This window comes from Lemur catta, chromosome 12, assembly GCF_020740605.2.
Source record: "Lemur catta isolate mLemCat1 chromosome 12, mLemCat1.pri, whole genome shotgun sequence".
NCBI classification, from domain to species: domain Eukaryota; kingdom Metazoa; phylum Chordata; class Mammalia; order Primates; family Lemuridae; genus Lemur; species Lemur catta.
In genome coordinates this window covers 36,607,054-36,633,425 of record NC_059139.1, presented here as the reverse complement: position 1 = coordinate 36,633,425, position 26,372 = coordinate 36,607,054, and the positions used below count along the sequence as shown (strand labels likewise).

The 26,372-nt window shown below is 39.2% G+C and overlaps 1 protein-coding gene across 13 annotated transcripts in view; it reads left to right on the top strand.

The window, feature by feature from the left end:
• PDE4D (phosphodiesterase 4D) overlaps positions 1-26,372 on the top strand; it is a 1,287,470-nt gene that overhangs the window by 1,105,526 nt on the left and 155,572 nt on the right. For 11 of the 13 annotated variants that reach the window (XM_045565991.1, XM_045565990.1, XM_045565992.1 and 8 more), the window contains one exon: positions 2,609-2,658. In XM_045565991.1, coding sequence (XP_045421947.1) covers positions 2,609-2,658 — 50 coding nt within the window. Of the gene's footprint in view, positions 1-2,608; positions 2,659-3,738; positions 4,031-24,211; positions 24,578-26,372 lie in introns of those variants that run through there. The other 2 variants (XM_045566002.1, XM_045566003.1) reach the window with 2 other exon arrangements.

Genomic DNA, 26,372 nt, shown 5'->3' with positions numbered 1-26,372 from the left:
CAAAGGGAAACAAGAAACGAACTGCCTTTATGCTTCCTTTAGATATAATCGCCTGGGTACCAGCATTCAAACATGTGGCAGGCAAACAGTAGATCAGACTGGTCGGGCTGGCCCTTCAGGCCCCAAAGAAATGATCTGAGGCCCATTCTATGCAAGACAGAAGTTTCAAATGATTTGTAGGGACAAAACAGATAAAAATGGAAAGAAGGAGCTAGAAGATGATAGAAAATCACAGCTTACGCCGGAACTCCCTGCCTGCCTTGGCCATGCCCAGGGTGACACTGAACCAAACAGTGTTATCTGGCAGCCTCTGAGTAAAGGCCAGTGTGCTCTGTCTTTTGGTCAATGCATATTTGTACCTCCTTCACTGATTCGAACCAAATCAGATTCCTTGCGTATCAGAATAGTAGGATTCAATCTACACACAGCTAAACTCTGTTCTGTTCAGTAAGAGCACAGTGGACTTAACTCTTGCTGATCACATGATGACCCTGGAGGAATCAGAATTCCCCCTGCTGGGCACTCGCAGTGCCACTAGGACATTTCCAAGCTCCCCCTTGGATGCTGTGGAAGGCCTGTGCTACCTTGCACAACCTACCCTTTCTGTTTGCTGCAGGAAAGGAGTCCAGGAAGAATGAATCCAAAACCTAGCCCTTGAGTGGGTGTTCAGATGCACCTTGCTGAGGTGTTAACACACTGCTGCTTCCTGTCACCTTGTTTTTTTTGCCTTTGAGTTGGAAGTGATTTCTGGCACATTCATCATTAAGTGAGGTATCAGTGCAACCATGAATTGAAGGATTAATATTTGCCTTGCAGTTATTTGTTAAGATATCGAATCCCTGAGTGCCAGTTAGTTGTAGGATTGATATTAAGAGGAGATAATTAGTAACAAGTCAACAATTTGGTCTTCCAAAACTATAGAAAAATGTAAAAATATTCATTTGAACCCTTCCCAGACAAAAATCAATGTTTTCTAACTTTTCACAGAGCAAAGACTAAAGAGGAGTAATCAATATATAAGTTATTTGAATAATAAACTCTCAGCAAAGAAATTGCTCGTAGTATATAGACCAAAGCTATTTCAGAGCAGCGGTTTAAAACGTTAATCTTTTGGTTTTATCAAGTTCCAATCACCCCCCCATTTTATTTTATAATAAAAACTAAAATAATTCAGAAGTAAATTTTGGTACATTTTCAATCAAATACAAATTTTAATCCCAAACTGATGACAGTAAACTTAAGAGTGATGAGGGGGAGCCAGAGGCTGAGTAGAAGCAAGAGAATTTGCAAAATCCCAGACTGCTTTGCCCAAGTTTCCCCCAGCCCTGCTAGGAGATTAATCACCTCAGAAGGCAAATTTGCACTTATGTGAGACTGTCCTTCCAAATTCCACAAAAGCATCCTAAAAATAAGGGACCACCCAGAGCACAGACCCTAAAATCACATTACTATAGTTCAAATCTTAGCCCTCTTCCTTTGAACAAGGTTTTCAGCTACTCAAAGCTTTGCTTTCCTTGTTGGTAAAATGAGAACAATGAAACTACTTGCCTTAAGACTTGTAGTGAAGATTAATTGAGATAATTCATCTGAAGTGCTCATTTAGCACAGCGTCTGACACACAGTAATCACTTAAGTGTCAGCCATAAGTAGAAGCGCTAAAAAAAAAAAAAAAAATTCAGTTTGCAAACATCCTTGAATCTATCTATTCTTAAAGTGTTTTTAAAGATCACTATATTTTCAAAGTGGCCACTTATAACTAACAACTTTATAAAGTTATATTTCAAAAAATTTTAATGGACATTCCATATATGATATTCTTTTCAACATAATTTGTTAAGCACTGGTTAAAAATACTGGGTACATTCTACTGGACTCTGTAGAGAATACAAGTTAATCAGATAACACTTTTTTTAACCTCAAGGAGTTTACAATCATCTTGTGGAACTTGGTAAACATCTGAAAACTTAAAAAAGAATACAAGAGAGAATATATTTAAGTACCTTTGGTTGTTGTATTTCTAAAGTCTCTGTAGCATCTATTTGGACAAGTCATTAATATACCTCTCTAACAAATGGTTCAGAGATGTTTCATGATATAAGAAAATAGAAAGGAAAAAGTTTAAACAGCTTCTCTAATTATAAGATAGTTTATAATGAATCATTCATTTCTGAAAATGTACAGGCAATCATGAGAATGTATACCAAAAATAAAAGTTTATTAATACTGCATTAGGGAAAACTATTGTACATTAACTACTTTTTCAAATTCAGAAAGTCTGTGTTTGCTCTGTAAGCCCTGGATTAATTGAATATAGTCAATCAATAAGAGTTTCCTTTTATATCATGTCGCTGTGACTTTACATCAGTTTTATTTACCCCAATCACCATGAGATTTAACAGTTTTCTTTTTTGATGTGTGTGATCTGAACCATAGTACAAACAGCACCAGGAACTTGATGGGCTAGTCTGAAAGAAATCTTCATTTGCATGTCCTAACTTAAAAATAATCCTTTAAAGTAAAATGCCATATCTGAAATGACTCAGAGAGAGAATACTCATATCAACAAGCATCATATATTTACTGCTGTGTATTTTTCTCTCTTTGTCAGAAGATCACCCATGTGCAACCAACCATCCATCAACAAAGCCACCATAACAGGTAAGAAAGATCTGGGACCTTATTCTTCACATGTCTAGGAAGAAACTATATCTTCCAAGAGTTAATATAATGCTATCACCAATTTTATACTGTAATATGAAAATTTTAAAGAAGTAAATTATTCCTTCTCTGTGTTAGAATTTTTATCATTGATCTCGCAAGTTGTCCATTTAAGCTGTTACTTGGAAAATCTTTACTGATGTACCATTTTTTAACCATTGAACTTCGTGCTTGTACTCAATTTAGCATTGCTCTGGGCATTTGTATTTTGAGAGATAGCATTACCTTCAAAATGTTTACCATTTTGGTTCCACGCTTATGTTATCAGCATGATATTACTATGTGGCAGCCTAATTTAATTAAAGTGAAAGCATAAATAAAAGGGGTACCTTCTTGGTTAATCAGTATCCCGTTGTGTATAGGAAGGAACACTCTTCCGGCAGTCCTTATTAGGACCCAAAGACTAAGGATAAATTCAGTTCGAGACAGGAGAAAAGTTAACGTACAATCCAGGAAAGTTTAATGAGATCAAAAGAAAGGGATGAATAGATGTTTGGGAAAGAAAAGTAGAAGAAAGAATGAGGGAAGTCAAGGGCATACAAATCAAATTATCCCAATTCCTATTAGTCTGAAACAGAACTTGACCTCAACTGAACCAAAAACAGAATAAATGATCTCATTTTGCTGAACGTGAAACCAAATTGAACTCATTAAATCATTGCTTGAAACCCCAATTGAGTCATTAAAATAATTGCCTGGAAAAGAAAACCTATATTTTCTCAAATTATTACTAGAAGAAAATTAACATATTCTCCAAACTAGACCAATACTTCATTCCTTCAAGTGGCTTCCTCAAGTTCCAACCTATAATGTGCTAAAGGAGCTCCTTGTTATTAGTGGAGTATACTTTCCTTGAAGTTTAACTTTATCATGTCCAGTCAACCAGTTGTATTTGTGGTCACATCAGAATCCATTCTGGAACAGTGGTAAATGTCTCCTTTTCTGAATGTCTATCAAATGGAACTTGTATCTCAATGAATATTAAGTTATTGGTTCTCTTTTCCACGTTTCTCTTTCAAGATCTTATTGGTGGTGATTATCAATTGTCATTTCGTGGTGTATAGATGGTCCACCAGTTTTGTTCTTGACATTGATGAAGAACCTGCTCTGGATACCAGGTCTGACCCATATGAAGAGAGACTACCTTCCCCTCATTTTTGCAATAAGCAAGACGTATGTTGTGGTTTGAGCAGAATGCAGTGCTATTTTGGTCCCTGACTGAAAGCTTTTTTAGCTTGAGGTCACATATGAGTTGGCGTCACAGGTGGAGCAGTGTTGTCCCAGAAGAACAGCTTCAGGTACCAGTGGAGACTATTGTGTCTAGCAAGAGATGGTTGGGTGCTTAGTGGTCAGGGCAGCTGCCCAGCTGCCCCAGCAGATGCCCAGCACAGATGAGCAGGAGAGTAGGTGCACTCAGAGGGCATAGACCTGGTCTTAAACATATGTGAGAGATCCCGTAGAGGCTCCCAGAAATTTTTATATATTATTGAGGCCCTAGAGCAATACCAGAGGGAACTACAAGCCACTAAAATTGAGAAATGAAGGTTAACATAGCCACATTTGTACCCACAAACTCCTGACCTGAGGCCTAGGGACAGTGGGGCTACAGAAATACCGTACCTAGGAAGGGAAACTGATGAACTGTCACTAACTGCATAGCACAGCTGGGCCCATCACGAAGCACAACAGGAAATTAACTGACTAAAGATGAGAAGTCTTCTTTCTTGCCCAAGCATGGCAAACCAAGGTGGGAACGTGGGATGGGGGCTGGGGGAAAGACAGCAATAACAGGGGAAGCTTCCTCTCTCTGAGCTCACCCTTGAAGCCTAAGCAGTAATAATAATGATAATGTTGGTTGCGCCTTGGATTATAGTAGGGCTAAAGACACTCAGGAAAGGCCGTGCTGTGCCTTCCCTCCCTTGGCAGCTGACTACGCAGGCCCTGCCCTCCAGGCTCACTCCCCCTGTTGTTGGAACCTGGCTCTATCTCTGCAGTGGCCTGGAAGTGTGGAGAAGTTAAAACAAATTAGTTGGCACCCTTTAAGGTGGTGGTGGCCTTCTTAGAGATTTTGTTTACGGTCCGGAGGGACAGTGTAACCTAACAGTTAAGTTCATGGCTGATCCAAAAGGCTGCACAGCTCCAGGCACCCCTGGAGGCAGCTCCATAGAACAGCTCGACGTGTTGTCCCTAGAATTGTACCGATGGGTGCTCTGCCTGTCTAGAACCCCAGCCGCGCTCTATCATGATAGCTCTGTGGCTCTGGGCAGGTACACATCCTTTCTTTGCTCAGTTTCCCCATCTCTAGAATGGTGAAACTACTTCATTTAGTTGTTGCTAGGTTGAATGGGAGCACATGTGTGATGCTGTTAGCAAAGTGCCTCACTGAATCAGCACTCAATGCATCTTTTTTTCTTTTGTTGTTATTATTTAGTATTATTTCGGAGTGTTTTAGTCAGTTCAGGCTGCTGCAACAAAGTACTATAGACTAGGTGGTTTATAAACAACATAAAGTTATTTCTTACAGTTCTGGAAGGTGGAAATCTGAGATCAGGTGCCAGCATGGTTGGGTTCTGGTGAGGGCCGTCTTCAGGTTGCAGACTGTGTCTTCTCATTATATCCTCACAAGGTAGAAAGGGGGTGAGAGATTAGGTCCCTTGAGAAGGGCACTGATCCCATTCATGAAATTTAACTTTATTAACCTAATCACCGCCGAAAGGCCCAGCTTCCAAATATCATCACATAGGGGGTTAAGATGGTGATATGAAATTTAAGGGCACACAAACATTCAGTCCATAATAAGGGGTGATGAAAAGAATAGGCCAAAGAGATGAAAGAAGGAAAGGGAACAGTGTGAGAAAGACAAGCTTGCAGGATCATAAGAGTAAACTTCATGAGTCCCCCCCAAATAGTCACAGTGGACACAGTTACTTTATGCCGTCAAATGGGGTCTCTCATTTCCCCTAGCCCTGTATCCTTTGCTCTCATCTTTTACATGTCAAAGATGCTGGTGCGTTTGTGAAGATGTAGGTGACAGACTATTGTCAAAGGTTATTTTAAAGTCTAAGAACTTACTTTTGAGTCCTAGTCTTTTGAAGGGAAAAACAGCTAACTTGCTATAATTTTTCCATAAACCAATTTTTTTAATTTTTAAAAAAAGAAGAGTTAAGAACTTCTGCTGTCTACATATGGCATACCCTGCTTTCTAAGGATTTCTCCCATAGAACTTACAATACACGTCCCCCCTTCAAGATTATTCCATTCGACATGTATCATTAGGGTTAAAGTATATCAGTCACTTGCCAATTTGTATTTCCATATATAATTGGTAAATATATAGATCTAAAGTGATTTAACAAGTCTTTAAAAATAGGGCTTTTAAGTGTGTGCATTTATAAAAGAGCCTTACTACTAAATAGCATATTTGCTCTTTAGTATGATATAATAAAAATATAATGTGTGACATTTGTATTCTGGGTGCAAACCCAGTCTCTCTCTTTTGCTTTATTTCCTCATTTGAAGAATGGAGATGTGAATATCTACCTCTTATGACTGTTGTAAGAATTCAAGGAGATAAGTTATATAAAGTTCAGCAGGTTATGAGTAACTCGCCAAGTGTTTCTTCCCTACAACTTGACATTTTTTGTTCCTGAAGCTAATTTAAAAACTGGTAGAACAGAGGTAGCAGAGGACATTGATAATGTATCAGGCATGGGAGGACATTTTTAGTAATCCCTCTATCACTTAGGGTAAGGCTCATCTGCAGAGGTTCTTAGTGTGTGATGCAGCCCAGAACTAAAGAGTGTGTTGAAACAAGAGAGGGTGTCAAAGCGTCAAGAGATGCCCAAACCATACCTATATTGAGACAGTGATCACCTGTCTTTAGCGTAGAGCCATGTTGCTTGGGGCACAGTCAGTCCTTTTGAGTATTTCATTTTTAAACGATGTTAAGAAAAGTATTTTGCAGCCATATCATGAAAATTTGTCATGTCTTTACAATATCATTTTCAGTATGTTTCTGAATCTCCAAATTTTCAACCTCTTTATTTAATCATGTTCAGTTTGAGGATTTTCCTGCAAAAATGTAACTCAGAAAAAAAGAATCTATATAAATATCTTTCTTTTAAACTGAGACCTGGTAAGAGAAGATGCTACTTACTGACAAAGCCATGAATAAACATGTGGTTCCTTTTTCCAAGTCCAGGGTGCTTCTTACACCTCTGTGAAATAAAATGACTCATCAAATTAGGGTAGCCTTTACAGTCACTCTAGGAATAAATATTTTAGAGAAAGTATAAGAAGTATTAAAGAATATTAATTTCTGAGTAATAGATGTAGCATTGGATTATTTTGTACATCAGCTTGAAAATTATAAAATACCTTGTTCCAACTTCTCACTGGATGTGTCTTTATAGTCAGTGCCATTTTGATTATATCTGCTGATTATATATCCTAGAGACATGAAGATAGGCAGCCTAAGGCAAAGGACTTCTGGCTTTTTGACTTTGGAAAATACAAGCTCTTTTATCTAAACAATAAAATAATTGCCTACTCTTCACCTGCAGAGGGAGACACATGCTGCAGTGACAAAAATAAAACACAAAAGTAGTTTTAGTCTAGAAAAAAATTAGTGCAAGTCTCCATTCCACTTTGATTTTTTTTACCCTGAATATTCACGGCTCCATTAAAAAAAAAAGTGCATTCTAAATAGAATTTAGTCAATCTGTTAGTAGAGGATTAAAAAATAAACTATCCAACTAATACTAGTCAGTCACAATGAGTCACAATGAGAAGAAACTTAAATCTTATATGTTTGTTGTTCTTCTGAAGCACAAAATAGTTCCTAAGATTTAATAAGGGGGGAGAAAAACAAAGATATTTTAACTGGAACAATTATTTTGTTATTATCTGGGTTAAGTATTTTAACCTTGGAGGTTATTAAAGGAAGGAAACTAAACAACTATTTTATTAATATAATGACAATAATAATGCTTGCTACTTACCTTTTAAGTGTGTGTATGCGTGTGCATATGGTAAAAACAAGTAGTGTATATAATAACAAATGAAATATCTGTAGAGTTGAGGGAATGGGAGCATGAGCCATTTCCCATGCATCTTATATATGGCATGCACAGGTGATGGAAGTAAAATGTGACCTCTAGCTTCAAGGAGTTCACAATGTAGGGGAGAAGGAATTTTGAATAATTAACTGCTAGTTAAGTGCCACAATTGAAGCCTCTTTAAATATATATTTGAAGGAGAAGGTCAATGGTTCTACCTGGAGAATGCTGCCTACTGAACTTTGAAGAATATGGTGCTCTCCATATGGTCTGGGGAAGATTACAGGAGACAGCAAGAATCAGAAATGGAAGCATGGAGTGCCTGTCCAAATCAGGGGGCTGGGAACAGTAAAGGACAAATAGAGTTAAAAGTGTATAGGTGCACTCGAACAGGAGGCTCCAGAAGTAGATTAAGACAATAGCATTGAACGCCTACGTAAAAACAGTGGACTTTATTTTATGGGCAATGGAAAACTACAGATCTTTTTAAATCTGCGGAACAAATGTGCATTTAGAATGACAATAATTGCAAGTAGTGTAGAAAACAGATTGAAAGGAAGAAAGACTAGTGCCAGCCCTGTGATCTTCAAGAGGCTATCACAGGCCTTGTACATGATAAAGATAATGTGGCTCTGAACTGGGGCATGGGGGAGGGGTGGAGATGAGGAGATAGATTCACAATTCTTCAGAGATAATGTTGAGGAAACTTGGGGGTTGACTAGATTATGGAGTGAGGAAGAAGAATTTCTTTTTTTTTTTTTTTTTGAGACAGAGTCTCGCTGTATTGCCCGGCTAGAGTGAGTGCCGTGGCGTCAGCCTAGCTCACAGCAACTTCAAACTCCTGGGCTCAAGTGATCCTCCTGCCTCAGCCTCCCGAGTAGCTGGGACTACAGGCATGCGCCACCATGCCCAGCTAATTTTTCTATATATATTTTTAGTTGGCCAGATAATTTCTTTCTATTTTTGGTAGAGACGGGGTCTCACTCTTGCTCAGGCTGGTCTCGAACTCCTGACCTCGAGCGATCCGCCCGCCTCGGCCTCCCAGAGTGCTAGGATTACAGGCGTGAGCCACCGCACCCGGCCAAGAATTTCTTTTTAAATGAAATTGTATATATAGATGTTCTTTGCAGCATTGTGAATATGCATAAAAGATTAAAAACAATGAAAATGCTAAATAATATGTGAATTCATTTAGGTATAAAAAAAAGCCCATGAGAGTTTTAAAAATGATTTATAGAAAATTTTAGTAATGTGGAAAAAGACTTCTGTTTTAAAGTACATATGATAAAATGCTATGTGGGCAGTAGGCACACACTTAATGCATTTTAGTTATGTATATTGGATTCAGTTTAAGATACTTTTAGATGTTGACCAGTAGCTAACAAAGACAGATAGCTTTACCATTTTACATCGAACCTAGTGACAAATACTTCAGTATTTCTCAGCTCTCAGTTGTCAGTGTGCCCCTCCTCACCTAGAAAAGGTATTGGTGAGGCACTGCCTGATGATGTTTCAATGTCAGGGTGTCACGATCAAACTGTATTTTCAAGTAATATTTCTATTGATTATTGAGCCTGAACAAGACTGCTCTAGTATCATCCAGTTGATCAGAAAAGCAGCCATGTAAATAGAGGATCTAAATGAGACCAAAGTCCACTCCTGCCGGTATCCGTTCCTCACCACTCTGAGTTAAAAAGAGCGGTCCTTCCCAAACCTGCCTGACCAAAGGAATCTCCAAGGGATACTTGAAAACAAACACAAAGTGACTGATTCCCAGATATTTCAGACCGGAATCTTTGGGCTAAGGCTCAGGATCTATATTTATTAACAAATGCTCCTGGGCCAACAATTTGATTAGCCAAATTTAGGAGAATAGTAGAATACTGAAGGAAGTTGGTGAAAGTCCTGCCTGCATACACAGTGTTGTCATTGGGTTGTGGCTAATTTGTTGGAAAATCTCTTTCTGGAAAAGGTATATAGTGACACCCATACCCCCCATCTAACAAACGATGCAGGCTAGGATAAACAAGAAAATATGTATGAAGTGCTCTGCGGTGAGTGCAAGGAACTACAAAGTGATATTATTATCTGTGCCATCCTCGTCACCATGGCGTCACCATCTTTGCTATCTCTCAAAATGTGTACACAATTTTAATTAGACCAGCTTGCTCCTCTCTGAAAAGAAAATCAAGTATCACGTCTGTGTTTGTGTATGGGGATGAGAGGGAGTTTGGTAAATGTCATGTTGAGTCACTGTATTCCTTTTGTCTTCTCAGACGAAGGACCAAGTCTCCTTACACCAATAAAAGAAAAGAAAAAAATAAAAGAATAACACAAGTTGCATTCTTAAGTCACTCCCTTTCTCCACAAAGTGCTTCCCACCCATTTATGCCTTAAAAAAATATTCTAGGCAGACTCAGACATACAATGACTGTGGTGGGGCAAAACATTTAAAATTCCTTTGGGGCTAATTTTCCAAATTTTATTGGTTGGATGTTGCACTGAATTATTTAACTGTATAAATAAATAGGGAGTTCACTCACAGTGTCCTTTCTTTCATTATATCAAAAGGCATTTCTCAAGAAATGCTTTAAAAATCATTGGATATATTATTAATACTAATATCAATAAAAGTTAACATTTACTGACATTTGATACATACTAACCACGGCAGATGCATTATCTCTTTTAAACCTTATGATAATCCAAAGAGGTAGACAATGTTCCTATTCCTGCTTTAATAGATGAGAAACTGAGCTAGAGAAGTTAAATAATTTGATTAAGATATATAGCTAGAATATGACAAAGTATAGATTGTCTGACTCAGAAGTAGAATGTTAACTCCTCTCTCCCTTAAAATTTATTGACCTGTACACACAAATATACACAAGCTGCTGTATCTACTGCTCCTCAAAAGTTATTCCTTAAGGACTACCTGACTTTCTCTCTCTCTTCTGTTTTGAGAGCAGTCCATTATTGAATGTATATGAGTGGAGGGTGGGACAAGAGGAGGGATGAGATCAATGGATCAGAGAAACCCTTTGGCAAACCCTAAGAGGAACTAAGGAAAGGGTTCCTGCCTGGGATGGAGTGTTTGTCAAGTACTCTTCAATTCCCACAGTCCTCTGTCTGACTCCTCTAAAGTGCCTGTTGTCACCAGAGTGCCCAGGGCCAGAGCATCAACAAGGAAAGGCCCCGGGTCTTTGTGGGAAGTGAGGCAGCTGGAATGTTTCAGGAGAATTGGGGTAAAGCCTTGCTCAGCGTTAGCACTCACCTTTGCTTCTAGAACCACTCACTGTCAAGGAATAACCCACAGGCTGTACCAAGTAGGAATGTTCATCTTCTCTTTGGGTGAAGGCCCTTCACGTCTATTGTCATCTCCCTGGGTACCATTTCTACCAAATGTCCTTCCTCCAGATATTTCTGATGCCTAAATACCCAGTGCTGTTTAGTGTGCCATCTTCCTTCTCTTTTTGTGGTTCTTTTTCAGCACTGCTAGCCCTGTGGAAGTATTTCTGACTCACTGTATTCTATGTGCCTAGCAAAACAGATGGGTGTTCATGGCATTCTTTTCTGGATATGTTTCTGTTGTTTTCATATTGCACACTAAATTGTCTACATGGAGAACATCATTTCTGTGTATCTTCCTGGGTTTGCTCCTTCACTTGCCCTAGTCTCTAGTGTGTGGAAGGCTCTGCTCAGGCTCCAAGGCTCCGGGACATAAAATACCTCCAGTGGGCTTTAGGACCACTACTCTAAAGGTCTGTGGAACTTGAAAAGACAAAATGTGTGCTGTTAAATGACAATTTCCTTAAGTAAATAGGAAACAGAGTTTATAAATGAATGGATTAGCAAATAAATAAAATAAGGAAGGAAGAGAGGAAGGGAGGGAAAAAGAATGGGGCAGCATGAGATCATTTTCCTAGAGAGCCAGGAAGCCACCTATAATAATCTTTAGATTAGAGACTAGAAAGGGTCTGGGTAACTAATTCAGGAACTTGAGGAAAACTTCACAGCATGAGAAAGTGGAAGGCTGAGAGCAATAAAAGAGGAAACATTTTTCAGGTAGCCAAATGGGAAAATAACAAAGGATTGGCCGTGGAACTAAGACCTCGGAGTTGAGGAACAAGTTAAGAGTCTCTAAGATAACTCTGAAGTCACCGACTGCAGACTGACTGTGCTATTTGACTAATACTGCTAATGTAGCAACAGACCTAGGTTTTCTCTTCCCACGGGCTTTTATTTTGATAAAAATCTCAAACGTTGGTAGGTTTTGTTTGTTTGTTTTGATGTACAAATCAAGACCTGTGTAGGAGAGGAGGAGGAGGGCTCAGGAGTCAGAAAATCTGGGTGTTGTGGCTGGCTGGCCTGCTCCCCACTTTGGATGTGACCTTAGAAGTCACTCAAATGTCCTGAATCTTTTCTGTTAAAATGTGGTGAATAATAATAATGCCTTCCTAATTTTGAAAGATTACATGAGATAATCCATGTAAAAAATTTGGCACAGTATCTGGTATGTAGTAAATGTTAGGTCTTATTAAAAGGTATGTAGAAAATGCTTTATATATTGAAAAGCATTATAAACTATCAATAGACTTATTATGTTATTCAATGACTGTTGACCCTCAAAGCAGTCATCTTTGGAAACTGTACATTTTATCTGAGCCCTGCTGCCATTGCTCGAAAGCATTTTTTTGGCAATGCCTTTAGAGACAGTTTACGGGCCACACAAGATACAAGAACAGGACGTATTACCGGTTGACAGTCACACCTCAGTTTTGACCAAAAGTATTATTTCCAATATGACTATCAACCCCATTCACCAGACAGGATGCCAAATTAGCTTAGATGAGGCTAACTCCAGAAAGGAAGCCATTCTCAAGGGAAAAGATAATTTTGAAGTTTTTGAAAGAAGCATAACATGGACTCTCAAGGCAATTCTACGACAGGGAGCCCTGAAATCTTTACAGTGATGGCAACATATGAACTAAGCATATAAACAGGTGTCCCCAGGTGCCACTTTGAAGGAGACAGCTTCATCTGAATTCTAGTCAGTTTGCAAAGGAAAAGAAGGAATCTCTGGGAGATCTCTCTTACCCTTTAGCCAACCTCGTACAGTCTGTCTCTACACACCTTCACAGAATGGTTCCCTTTAAGGGAAACTGCTGAAGGTGCCAGAAATAAAGGGGAAGGCCAGTGTGTCCAAGCCCACTGGCTCAGAGAGAGCCCCGAAAGCCTTCATCATTTCCACAGAAAGGGCAACAAAAGAAATTAGCCTGGCATTTTGTCTCACCATTGTTTCTCAGTGAGTCTACTAAATTATTGCTGGGCACTTAAAATGCTTCAGCGTCTTGTTCTTTAAGGATTCTCCCTTCGGCTGGTTTATAACTCTCGCCTTAAAAATGGTGTATCATCAATGATCCTTTGTTTGTAAGACAAAAACTAATTCTTCTCACTTGTGCTAAATGGAACATAGTGGAAGAATATAGGAAGAGTTCCCAATTCCCTGAGAATTAGTGGGGAGGCGGGAGGATGAGGTTTGAAGGAATCGATGCATCTTCTCAGTGCTAGAAAGCCAGGTATCAAGGGGGAGTCTTACAGCAGGAGCATTCTAGTGGATCCTTGCAACTGTTTTTAGTTTCTTTGTTTAAGAGTCAAACTGCTGTGAAAGGGTGTAATTGGTCTAGTTTTGGTCTCAGGCCTTGGCTAAGAGAGAACAGGGCATCTGGCTTCAGTTCCACCAAACTTCTAATATAATGTGGTAGTAAGAGCTGAGTTATGGGGCCAGATTTTGTGGATTTGTGTCCTAGCTCTGCCACTTTCAGATGTTTCTCCTCAAACAATTCATGCAACCTTCCATAGCCTCAAGTTCCTCATTTTTGAAGTAAGCATAATAATGGTAATTATCTCATAGGGAGTTCATGAAAATTATTTGAGATGGTATTTATGAAAAATGAAGCAAAATGCATGGCACAGAGTAAGCACTTGATTATTGTTGGTTGTGCTATTATTAAGATCATCCAATGAAGACACCAAGTAATTTCCTGAAAGAAATTTGAGTGCTCTTAAAAAGGGTAATAAATGCTGGTAGGCCAAAAAATAAATATTAGTTATAGTAAGATAAGAGGATTGGCCTCAATGCATAATTTACTTTGCTAATTTATTTCTCATTAAACTTCTGTTTATGATACTCAGTTTTTTTAGGGATGCAGTTCTTGCACCTGTTCATTAATGTATCTCTGAAAACTCAGTTCCTCTAAGGCACAAAAATTATTTGATCTCCTAATAATTTGACCTGTGCACATTTATTGATGCCTCTTTTATGCTTAGTTCTATGCCTGTGTTTACTTACAAGTGCAGGAACCAAAGCAAGAAATAATTTGCATTCCTATGATCTTTGCTTAATAGTAATTTAAATGGACTCTTCTCTAATTAGACTTACTTTAAGGGATGCAAAACAGAATTATTTTCAATCATTTCAGTTTTCTAAGAACAGCATGTAAGTAGGCCCCAGAATACAAACAAGTTGGGTTTCTAAATTCATCTGAAGGTCCATTGTTTGAACTTTAGACATGAATGTCCATATTATGACATACATCAAAGGCACCTTAGCACCAGCCTCCACATTCATTCCAGGTAAGTATAGGTTTCCCAAGAAGAAAGAATCAGAAAAAAAATTTGAGGTCCCCTCACAAAGGCATTTAGGTCCATCAGTAGATGAGATGGATATAAATCCCTCAAGACCAAAGGGAGCTCACTGTAGAACACCACACAACTTACCTACGTGTAAGGTCATGGTGAGGAGGGCCCAACCCAGGGCTCTGGAGATCTAGACTGAGTGTCATACACCATGGCAGACCCAGTCATGTAGAACCTCAGTGTGCCCACAGCTGCTTCCTGCAGAGCCACCATGGCCCTGACCTCTGACTAGGTGCTTCCACTTGACCTCCACACTTCCCTACCCCACACTCTGACCAAGCTTCTTGAGCTGCCCAGCCTGTAGCAGGTCCTGGCCTCTGTCTCTAAATCTATCATCTCAGCCCTGACCCCTGTCTAGATTATCCATGCCCTATGTGTAGCCATTCACCTCACCTGGACCCAATTATGCCTTCCTCACCACACCTTTAACAAGTCCAGTCTGTCTCCACACCTGACTAACTCTGGCCTGTCCACCAGCCTACTCTACCATGTCACCCAACAGAAGCAAGGCATTATTGACTCAAAACTGAAAGTACAGCCACTCTTGGAATAAGCGTATCTTTTTTTTTCTTAAAGGTGTGTGTCTTTTTCCAGGGGAGTAGCTAGGCATTGTCAAAGGGTGGGCTTTGGATTCATTAAATTAGAACAGAGAATCCTGGCTATACTACTTATTAGCATTTGACTTTGTGAAAGTTGTTCTCTGAGCCTTAATTTCTCATCTATAAAATGGAGCTAATAACAAACCTATCTCAGAGAGTTAAGTAAGAATTAAATGAGATGAGTAAGCACCAGCCTAGCATCTGGCACATAGTAGGAACTAACAAAGAAATGCTAATTCTTGAATAACCATTTTTTTTTACTGTACTATGACATTTCCATCAGTGAGTTTCTGAGGCAGATGAATCATCTTTAGAATTGGGAGCTCAACATAAGCAAGAATGAAATAAAGAAAACAATTATACTTCTCTTAAAATTTTTTTTTTTTACTAACTTGTCCTTTATTGTCTGTGTTCTTAAGAAACTAGCTATGACTGCAAAAATGTCTGCCTGTTTCTATGGCCAGTTCTTTTCTACATGTTTAAATTCCTAATTGTGCATACAATCTTAGTCACTATATTTTCATGTGCAAGCAATTAAGACTCATTTAACAGCCCTCCCTCTGGAAGGTTTTGTTCTCCATCTGCCACAAATCAGATTCCTTAGGAACATGTTTGATTTTGAAACAATGTGAAAGTACTGTTCATTTTGTTCGAATTTCATTTATGTACCATTTTTTAAAGTGATGTAAATGGACAGCCACAGAAAGCTCAGCAGCTGGTCAAAACAAGACATCAAAGAAACCATTGAAATGGGACAAAAAATTAGAAAACTAATGTGCTGGGACAAAGCTAAATAAAAACCATAGTCTAATAAACATTCCTTAGACACATTTTGTTCATAACAACTGTTTACAGCAGATTTAAACTACGGGAAAATGGGAATACACCCCAGTTCCTACTCTGAATATTAGCTGCTCACAGCAATGTATATAAGGTAGCCAGAAGGAGGAAAACAGAAAAAGATTACATTTGTAAGTTTTTTTGGAGAAATATAATACAAAGGTCCAGGTATCCAGCAGATTTGTATGAGTTGTTCTTTTAAAAATCAATCAGATAAGTAATAGTTCTCCCTCACCACAGGTGAAGTTCATTTTTACTTATCTGTTCAATGGGCTTCCTTACTCTAGAACATGAAATAGAATCTAATGCTTGGTCCAAAAATAATTATTAGTTTCTGAAAGCAAATACACGTCTGTAAACTGGTAATTCTAGAATTCAGCAAAAATGTAAAAAGAAAGGGAAAAGGATTTGTTTCCTTGAAGAATTTGAACATTGAATGTCACAGTTAAGAAACATAGCTTGTAGACACCATATGGTTTTATGGTTTTCTCTGCGTATGTGCCCCATTGTTTGGAGACTTGAAACAGATCCCCAGTTAATGCAGTAAGTCTCCGTTTATAGATCCATTGGATGTTTTGTCCACCAGCTTCCTAAGGCTTTAATAAGCTGAATTGTTTTGGTATCACTGGCTGAAAGGTTCTGTAAAAGTTCAAAGTATTGTTATTTTGGGCAGTCACACCTGCACGTTTAAAATGCCTTTGTGCAAAATGTAGCCCAATTTGCTTTCAAATCAGACCTTCAAAGAAGGGTAGATTCATATGTGAGACAGATCCCTTTAGGTGCTTCCCTACAAAGAAAAAGCAAAGCTAAGAGAGCCACCTCTATGCGCCATCTCTGTCTCTTTGTGCGTAAGCATCAGTGGCATCTCTGAAAAGAAGAGCATGAGAAAACATTAGCACCTCTTGGTTGAAGATGCAAAGCAAGATACAGAAGGTCTTCTGGAAGAGATGGCACCTAAGAGCTTGCAAATAGTTGTTAAGTAAATGGAGAGAGGAAATGGAAATGGAGGGGACCGTACTTTTCACTAACAGTGAGTATTCATTAAAAAGCAGCTATTTTTAAAGAGCATCTAAGCTCAGAAATCACAGACACTTGATGCCTGTCATAAAAAGAGCTAGTTCCATTGTAGAGTATAATTAAGAGTCAAATGAATGGTGTGCTAAACACTTAAGGTGATGGTTCACAGACTTGTCTGTTTGTTCAGATCACCTGGGGATCTTTTAAAAATTCCAGTGGGTAAAGGAAAAAAACATCAGAGGTTCAGAAACCAGTTAGAGGACAAGACCAATACCCAAGCATAAGGTGTAACAAAGGCCATACACTAGTAAAATAGCTAGAGCATGTGAATAGAAAGGAAGAAATAGTTGCAAAAGATAAAGAACAAATGTGTAGGATTTAGTAACTAGTAATTGTATGATTTTACTGAGTGGATATAAAATGTTTCTGACAATATATGAAACCTTGTAATCCTTGGTATTATACGTAGGATAAACATGGGTTGAGACCTGGATTCCAATGTAAAATTCCAGTGTAAAATCTAGGCACTGAGATAAACCAGATTTCCTGTATTTCCTAGATTATAGCCTAGATTTCCTATATTTAATTTAGGAGAAAATGTCCTGTATATTGAATATTCTAAAAAATCGGGGTTTATATTTTAATCATTTGGAATGAAAATCTTTGAAAGGTATTATGCTTACTCTTAACCTCTTAAAGGGGTGCACTGGATATAATTAAATAATTTTTAGTGGCTCTGGTCATCATTATGAACATTAGCTTCTATATTTCCCTGTCATTCACAAATGTGCTTTGGACCTAACGATCTATGAGGACGTTTTTGCCCCAAAGGTAAAGAGCCCCAAACCTTGCCACACTTTAATTTCTCATCTGCTACTCTCAGAGTGTCCAGTAGTCGCTTCTTGATGTTCCGAGGCCTGGCCTTATTGGCATCTCTTGTGATCTACTACTTCATTCTCCTTGGCAAACCAGATTACCAAGCTATTGATTGCACTGAGCATAAAATAAATTAAAATTAACTCAAAATAAAAGTAAGGGTTGGGGCAATCCATCTCCGAGGTAGACCTTTAGGATACAGGATGCATGTGGTGAATAAATTTTTAAATGCATTTACTTGACTTTTCTGGGTTATTTTCACCTGCTTATGAATTTCAAATAGTAAAAATTCCTGGAATCAATCTCTGGATAAGTAGCTTGTCACTATATTGCTAGAAATAATAAAATTAATATTGATTTATCATCAACCAATCAACAAAAACACGTTTAATTCTGTGCTCTGGGTTTCAGGGAAACAAAAATGAATAAGATGTAATTCAACCCCCAAGGACTTGACAAGATGTACATACGAAAAAGAAACCAAGAATCTTAGGTAATCCCAGAACTGTGCCACAGACAGTGTCATAAGAATTCTGAGGAGGCAGAGATCAAATTCAGGGAATAAGCAACGAAAGCTTCCAGCAAATGTGGTATTTTCGTTGGGCCTTGAACACTCTTCATCTGCTTTAGTTAACCGTGTGCTGCATAGTCAGACTTTCTGTAATGAGCGTGTTAACGGGCGGTCACTACTGCGTGGCTTTAGTATTGCTCCCAATGTCCCAGCAGAGCAGCCCTTTTCAACCAGGACTATTTGCTATTACAGAAGAGAGGTGGTCACTTATGATTTACTGACATTTCTTCTTTTTGCATCTGGCACTGGGCTTCTGAAAGCTGCGGCAAGAGCAATGAGCTCAGGGTGTAGAGACCAGAGCTATCATCCAGCTCTGCCGCTAGCTCCCTGTGTAACTTTTAGTCCATAATTTTTCTTCCGTAAAATGAGGATATTGGATTAAATAATGTCTAACGATCTAACTAGCTTTTTCATAATATTTTACTATTATGAAAATGCATACTTCTGATTAATTGCCTTTATTTTCTTTAGTTATATTTCCCCGAGAAGTGAATAAAAGATGCCAGGTCAATGTGTGAATTTTGCTCTTCCCAGTCTGGATCTTTAGGGGATATCCTTGACACCATTTGCTATTTTGAGTTTTCAACAAAGAGTTAAAAGAAAATTCTGGCACTCCTAGCCAGTCATCCCCTCCAGTTGGCAGAAGTCTTCATGTGGACTTGATGGTTGCCCAGGGCAACAAAATATTAGGGACAGAAACATGTTTAGGGACTTGATTGTATAAGTGACTCAGAGCTGAAGACCTTTTCCAGCTTGACTGGAGCCCATACTTAGCTGGAGTGGTTATCTGTCTATGCCTGTCTGCACTACTCCTCTGACTTGGAGGTGCCTATTATTTTGCTTGCTAAAATATGAAAGCTGACCTTGAAACCTGCAGAGGGGAGTTAAATGATCAGAAGGCAGTCTTTTTCATTCAGCAGGTCTCACACATGGAAGATCATCAGAACTAGTAAATACAAACAAGATGAGGAGACTGATCGTGGGCTTTGAAGAGCACATACGAAGAACATTAAGAGAATACAATATAAGTTCAATGTAAGAGCTACTATTCAAGACCAATTATCTCTTTTGAGTTAGAAGAACCCAATGGAGGAGCCACTCACACAAATCAATACCCCTTTTCTTCTCTCTGTTGGAGTTAAACTTCTCTAACTATGCCCTGAATTAATATGTAAATTTTTAAAATTTTTTTCCATTCCTAAACTCCTTAAATCCTGAGGTCTGGCTCCTTGATACCAATTACTCCAGGTTGTTAAGGGAGTTATTAGCATACGGAGTCATGTCTTTTGCTTCTATTCAATGTTGCCTGAAGCAAAAATTAGAGGCAGAAGTATTAGGCAAGTCATGTTGCTTAAAGTTCTCTCCTTCTAGCTGTTTATCTAGGTTCCATCACAATTACGTGTTTGGTTGGTTTTGTTTTTATACCTAGTACACGTTCTTCTCACTTGCATATGAACAATGTCATTATGATAATAATAACAAGTATATAATATTACTTTTTGTCTTCATTGAATACTTATTGAGGGTCATTATGATTAGGAACTGGTTCTCTTGATTTGGACATTGTGATTTGAAATGAATATTCTTTCTGAGGGGCTGTAAGCACTCAAGTGGTTTACAATAGTAACTCTTATCCCAGTAACCATAGCAGCTGTTTGGAAACATGTCTTCAGATCACTTGTTTGCAAATGTCTTTTTCCTTATGATCCTGGGTGGAATTGAACCCATATAAGTTACTTGACATGTGAAACACATGTGACCCTGGCAGATGATTTGGCTGACCTTGAAAACTACAGCTGTTTAGTCACTTTGAACAACGCAATACAAGTGATTTACTAGGTTTGGGTTTGAACCATTTTATGCTGACTGATGGGAATTCTGACCCTTTAGGAAGGGAAAAAGAATTGTAAAACAATGGAAATGTATCATTCTGTATATTAATATCATTAATTTTAACACATTTTCTCATAAAAAATGCAAAGAAGACTTTGATGTTAAAGGGAAAAAACAACATACCTGTGCCTTTATTTTGTTTTATTCTTTTTTAATTAATGAAGAAATCGAAGTTTTGACTTTTGTTTCTTCCCCACCCAAATCAAAAGCAGTCTATAATCTACAAAGATCAAAGCTTCTTTGCTTACCATAAAATATGTTCCCAGGCATTACATGGTGGAAGGTTAGCATTCTCTAACGAATGGCTCTATAAATGTTCTAGTTGCTATGTATATACTATTTTAGCTAGAATTTGGTTCAGTTAGAGTGAGATTCGCTGTGTGTGTATATATATATCAAAACATCATGCTGTACACCATAAATATACAAAATAATATTTTTAATTTGAATTTTAAAAAATTGTGCTTTAATCAAGACAGAAGTTTATTTCTTTTTCCTATAAAAGAAACCCAAAGTAGATAGTTCAGTGCTTGTATGGCTGCTCTAAGATCACCACGGACCCAAAGCTTCTTTCAGATAATTCCTCCATCATTTCTGACTATGGGCTTTGTCTCAATGGCCCAAGATGACCGCAAGAGCCCCTGCCATCCCAACTGCATTGCCAGCAGCACGATGGCGGAAAGGAGAGAGAATAACATACTTTCTCCTTTTAAAAGAGACTTCTCACAAATCCCACATAATGCCTCTACTTACATGTCCTTGACTTAAATTTAGTCTCATGCCACATCCAGCTGCAAAGAAGACAGGGAAATAAAGGATTTTTTTCCTCCGGCAATCCCCTAATTCAGGGATTTCAATCTCCTTTAAGCACAGGAGCCCTCTCCTAACCTCTCCGTGCCTACCCAGTTCCTCTCACATTTCTTGTAATCGTATTGTCCTTATTCACTTTGGAAAGACCCTACTCTGTCATTCTCACAACTTGCCTTCTCCACGTCACTACCTGAACTCTTGGGGGTGGGGAGAATCCCACATCACTTCAAACTGGAATTCCAACAAAGTCAAGACCTCGCACCACACCGGACCCCCAGTGAACTTGACACTCTGTCCCTGCTGTGCCCCCTCTCAGTCCCCTTGGTGTTTGCTCCAGACCTCCTCCCTCTACCCATGTCTGCCGAGCCAGCAGCTATTCATCACCTTTCAGCAATGACCTGACTTGCTGCTTTTTGAAGAAAGCGTCAAGGCATGAACGTCCTCAACCCCTGCATCCTCTTGCTGACATCCATACACATCCCTTCCTCTCCTGTGCTGGTCTTAGCAGACCAGGTGTGCCTTCTCCCCTGTCCCCCACCCCGGTCCAGGCCCCCTCACTAAGCCAACTCCTACAGATGTGACCTTGATCCTCTCTTCTTCTAGCATCTCCGGGTCCTTGCTTTATCTATTTTCCTTTCTTTGTCTCGCATCTGCAATATTTCCTTTCTCTTAATGTCTCTCTCAATCTTAAAAACAACTCAAAGCAAAACAACAGCAAAGTTCAGATACGCACTCTTTACTGATCCTCTAGCTGGTGCTCCCTTCCCTCTCAGTGAAGGTGCTCACCTCCTTATCCCCCATCTACTCTGCAGATGCTGGCGTAGGACTTCCTCACACACACCTCTGCTCCAGCTGCCCTCGCCATGGCTCCCAGTGAGTGCCTCTTTGCCTTCTCAGTCCTTATCTTAGAGGCTTTTCTCTTAAGCTGTCTCCTCATTCATTTACTCAGTCAATATTTATTCAACATATTTTATTGGGAGCCATTGTGTCCCAGAAAGTTCCATGCTTTTCTTGCTGCTCTGAATATACCTTCTCACCATAATTAATGGCCTGTCTTTCTCTCGCCTTGCCCCCCACTTAAACATGAGTGTTCTGGAAGGTTCTTTTTGATTCATTGCTTTTCTCTGTGCACTTTCTAGATGCTTTCATGCACTTCAGTGGTTGTATTTCCCATCTTATGAAGGTGATTCCTAAAATGCTATCTCTGCTTAAACCACTTCCCTGATTTTTAGATTCATTCATACAAAAGCCCAATATCTGTTGATATCTCAGGGTTTGAATCCAATGTGTCCAAAACTGGACTCACATATTTCTTCACAAACCTGTTCTTCCTGTCTCAGTGAAGCACCTTTATCCAAATTTTAACTTGGAAATCATACACTCCTCCATCAAGTCAATATATTTTTATTTTCTAAATATTTCTCAAATCTGTGCTCTCCTCTCTAGCCCACCGATACTAGTTCAAGCACTCACCAGCTCTCCCCTAAATAGTGATGCCTGAAATAGTGTTTTTGAAACTGTCAGTTGCATTTAGCATTTTATTTTTTTAAAAAGATATAGAATTAAATAGAAAATAACAGAGTATAAAACCACATCTATAGTAATAAGGATAAGTATTGTTTTATAAAACTGTTGATACACACATAGCTGTTTTGCCATGAACATGTATTTCTTATTATAAATAAAATAGAGAACCACTTTCTTAAATGGTCTGTCCTTGCCCTATCTCTCCTTAGCTCTGCATTCATCTAGTTGAAAAATCAATCTGAAAATGTCACTCTCCTGCTTAAAACACTTCTTGTCTCCCCATCATCCATGAGATAAACTCTAATCTCCTAGATGTGGTCCCCAAGGCCCCTACCCAACTATCATACCTCCTCCCCAGCCCCTGCCTGATTCTTTCAGTAGCAAGAGTCTCCCACCCATACACACCAGGTCTCACAACTCTCTTCATTTACTTGTTCTCTTCTCACCATCTAGAACTTACTTTCCTCTCATAATTACCTGGCTCACTTCATCTCATTCTTTGGGTCAGGGGCACCTACTATCCAAGCCCTGCTCCCATCCCCAGGCTGGGTCAGATTCTTCTCTTGTCTTTCCATAGTCCTCAAACTGACCTCTAGCATAACCTAATGAAATTGTTCTAAAAACCGTAGTCTATGCCTCTTTATTCTCAAAAAGCTCACCCAATAATCTGTCAATTCTTTTGCTGTGTCTTTACTAGTGTGTGGTTCTGGGACGCTGTCAGGCCAACTTCCGTGTGTTCAGTGGACTTGAAGTAGAGAAGGTCAGCTGACTCTACTACAACTCTTCTCTACTTCAACTTCTTGAAATGATTATTAAGTAGATGTAAGAGCGAAACATGGGACAGTAGAAGCCAATGTGAAAACTTTTTCTCCTATGTGAGAAAGAAAGTGGGACAAAAACATGTCTCTTAACCCTTTTGGTAGAAGGGAATAACTTGAAAGAAGTGGATGCTGGATGACCTTCTCCACGTGGTCAGCCCTCTGAATCAGAATGGGGAAAATGTGAGAAGCAATGCCATTGCTGTATTTGTTTCACTGGCCAACATTTTAAGTAACTCACTTGGGCCTGCAGAAGGATATGTTTTGTGAAAAGGACAAAATTCCTTTTAGTGTGTCCTGAGTGGCATTTAAGAGTAGCCTTCCTTGGCTGGTCTGAGGGAAGTGAGTTATCTCCATTGATTTGTTCACAGTAAGTTACAGATCAAACCGCTTGCTCTGCTCTTTCTCCCTTCTCGCTACTGCACTTGATGAGTCTTAAGAAGCAAAAAAAAAAAAAAAAAAAAGTAGCCTAATAGTGGTCAAGAAAGGTCAGCCTTTCACCCACTGCTGCTGGAGAGTCTGTGAGAACACTATTTATTCAGCCTCATGGAAACAAATCTGTGACCTAACAAGTGTGCAGCTCCTGCCAGGTGCGCAGAAGGTTGCTGGGATGAGTGTAAGAAGAGGTGTTTTTTTGGTCCCTTCCATTTTCCCCCTCTGATTTGGGCTGTGGTTTCATTGCTTCCTCCCTCCCCATTCCCCCACTCCCTAAAAGAATAGATCTCCGATGTCTTTCTCATACTTTACCTGCCCTAACTTTTACTTTTTTTTTTTCCTTTCCTTGAGAGGGGAAGTCCAGCTCCAGAGTGCCTTCCTTTTATGCTTTGGGCCAATTCTGTTGTGTTGTTTTATGGTCTTGGACTGAGAGCTGCCTCAGCACTCAACACCAGCCCCTGGACTGTGAGACTAATGAGAAAAGCAAAATGACTTCAAGTAAAAGGAAGTGGTTTGTGTTGTGGAGAGAAACTTGGAAAGAAGCACCGGTGAGAACACTTGGGGCTTTATTTTCCCCACTGTGTACAGCTGGGGTTAACACTTTTCAAAATAACCAGTCAATTTAGTTAATCCCATCAAACGGCTAGTCAATACAGTAAAGAGGAAGAGAAAATAAACAAATGGTTTTTTGGATGACCAGTTCAGCGTCGTGTAGACTTGATCTTACTCATTTCCAGGGAATAATTTCAACTCTTAAGGAAATGTGAACAGCTACTTTGCAAACTACTATAGGCTAGTTTAATACAATAATACATTTAAAAGTGTGTTCATATTAAACACATTTATTTTTCCTAAGTGTCATTAAAACAGGTAGAAATAATATGGAAGCCATAGAAACTTGGATTGTAATGTGGGGAAAGTAAGGTTAAAGTCATTAGCAGAAATTTCTTCTTTTCCATCCTTCCGCTGTCTGAATGGCTGTCCTTCCCACTTCCTCCACTTTGTTCTTTCCTTTGCCCTCTGTTCCTCGGCCTTCTAACCTCAATAACACTACTGCTAACCATGTGCAAGCACTGTGCTAAGACTTGATAGCATGATCACATTTCTCTCCCAACTGCCCTATGAGGTAAGTAGAATTATTATCCCCATTTTACAGAAGAAGAAACTGAGGCTCAGAGATTTGTGGAAATTCTCATAGTTGTTATTCTGGAAAGTTGTGGAGCCAGATTCAAACCTCAGCAGTTACATTTCAGACTCCACACCCTATAAACAGCACACTCCTGCCTCCCTCAAATTCCAGCCCAGTTCATTTTGGTTTCCTCCACATTCTTTCCTTTTCTCACATTCTCCACTATACTCTGTCTCTCTTCCCTTTCCCTTGACCTCTTCTTTTTCTACTCTTTTCTCTCACTCAATGCTTTATTTCTCTGTATTTCGTATTCCTTGTCCCCATCCCTTTCCGTTCCTTCCCTTCTTCATCCTGTTCATTCCCAGCTCCCTGAGCCCGTATCATTGCTGCTCATGATGTCACCTCACCCCTCACTGTAGCATCGCCCAGGTCCAGACTGGGCTCCATCTGTAGTTCCTCACCTCTGTTTTCCTAATATCTCTCTCCCTACGTTAGCAGTGGTGCTCAGCTTCAAGGACGAGGCAGCACAAGGATGTGTTCAACTAGGAGAGGCTGTGGCACTCTGCTCCCATGCACATTCCCACCAGGCACCTCACAAATTAGGTTATTATTGAACTTCATATGATCTCTGGTGACTAGAAAAAGATAATGCCTCTCTCTATGGTCATTAACAGGAAGTGAGCTTGAGGCAGAAGATAGAAACCAGCTGCAGAACTGTGAGATGCAAGCCAAGTATAATTTGTATGTGTAAGCCCACTGCAGTAAGTGCTCAGGGGTACGCTGTGATGTAGTACTTTGAACAAAACCATATTTTACTCAAGTGACCGTATTTTCAACCAGCCAATATAGGACAGAAGAATTTCATTTCCTTGAATCAAAGCTATTTGGTGACTGTTCCTGGAAACACCCTGAGGGTTCCAGGAAAGGATTCCAGATTCCCAAGCTACTGCCACAGAGGGAGCATCTTTTCTTCACATAGCAATTCACAAAGGTCCCTCATCACCATATGGCACATCCTCACTGGATTAGGTTGGTTACCAGAAATAACTAGATCAAAATAAATGTTATTTTTACATGGACACAGGTGGACAAGGTGTGGAAGTTTTCAGGAATCATCACAGTTCTAGACACCTGAAACATCTTTTGTTTGTGGAAGATACAGTGTCTTTCTCAGGACTCTGACCTTTGTTTATTTGTGTATCTGGTCTGTTTTCTTCTTCTGGAGATAGTTCTTTGCTCTTCATATGTCTGGTTGCTCATTGTCAAAGTTTGCACATGGCTTGCTATAGCTTCTTTAGCCCCCTAATTTTACTTCAAGCCATCTGCAGATTTTTTTTTTTTTTTTGGTAATTTTTCTCCTGACACCAAGTACCTTAGTTGCAG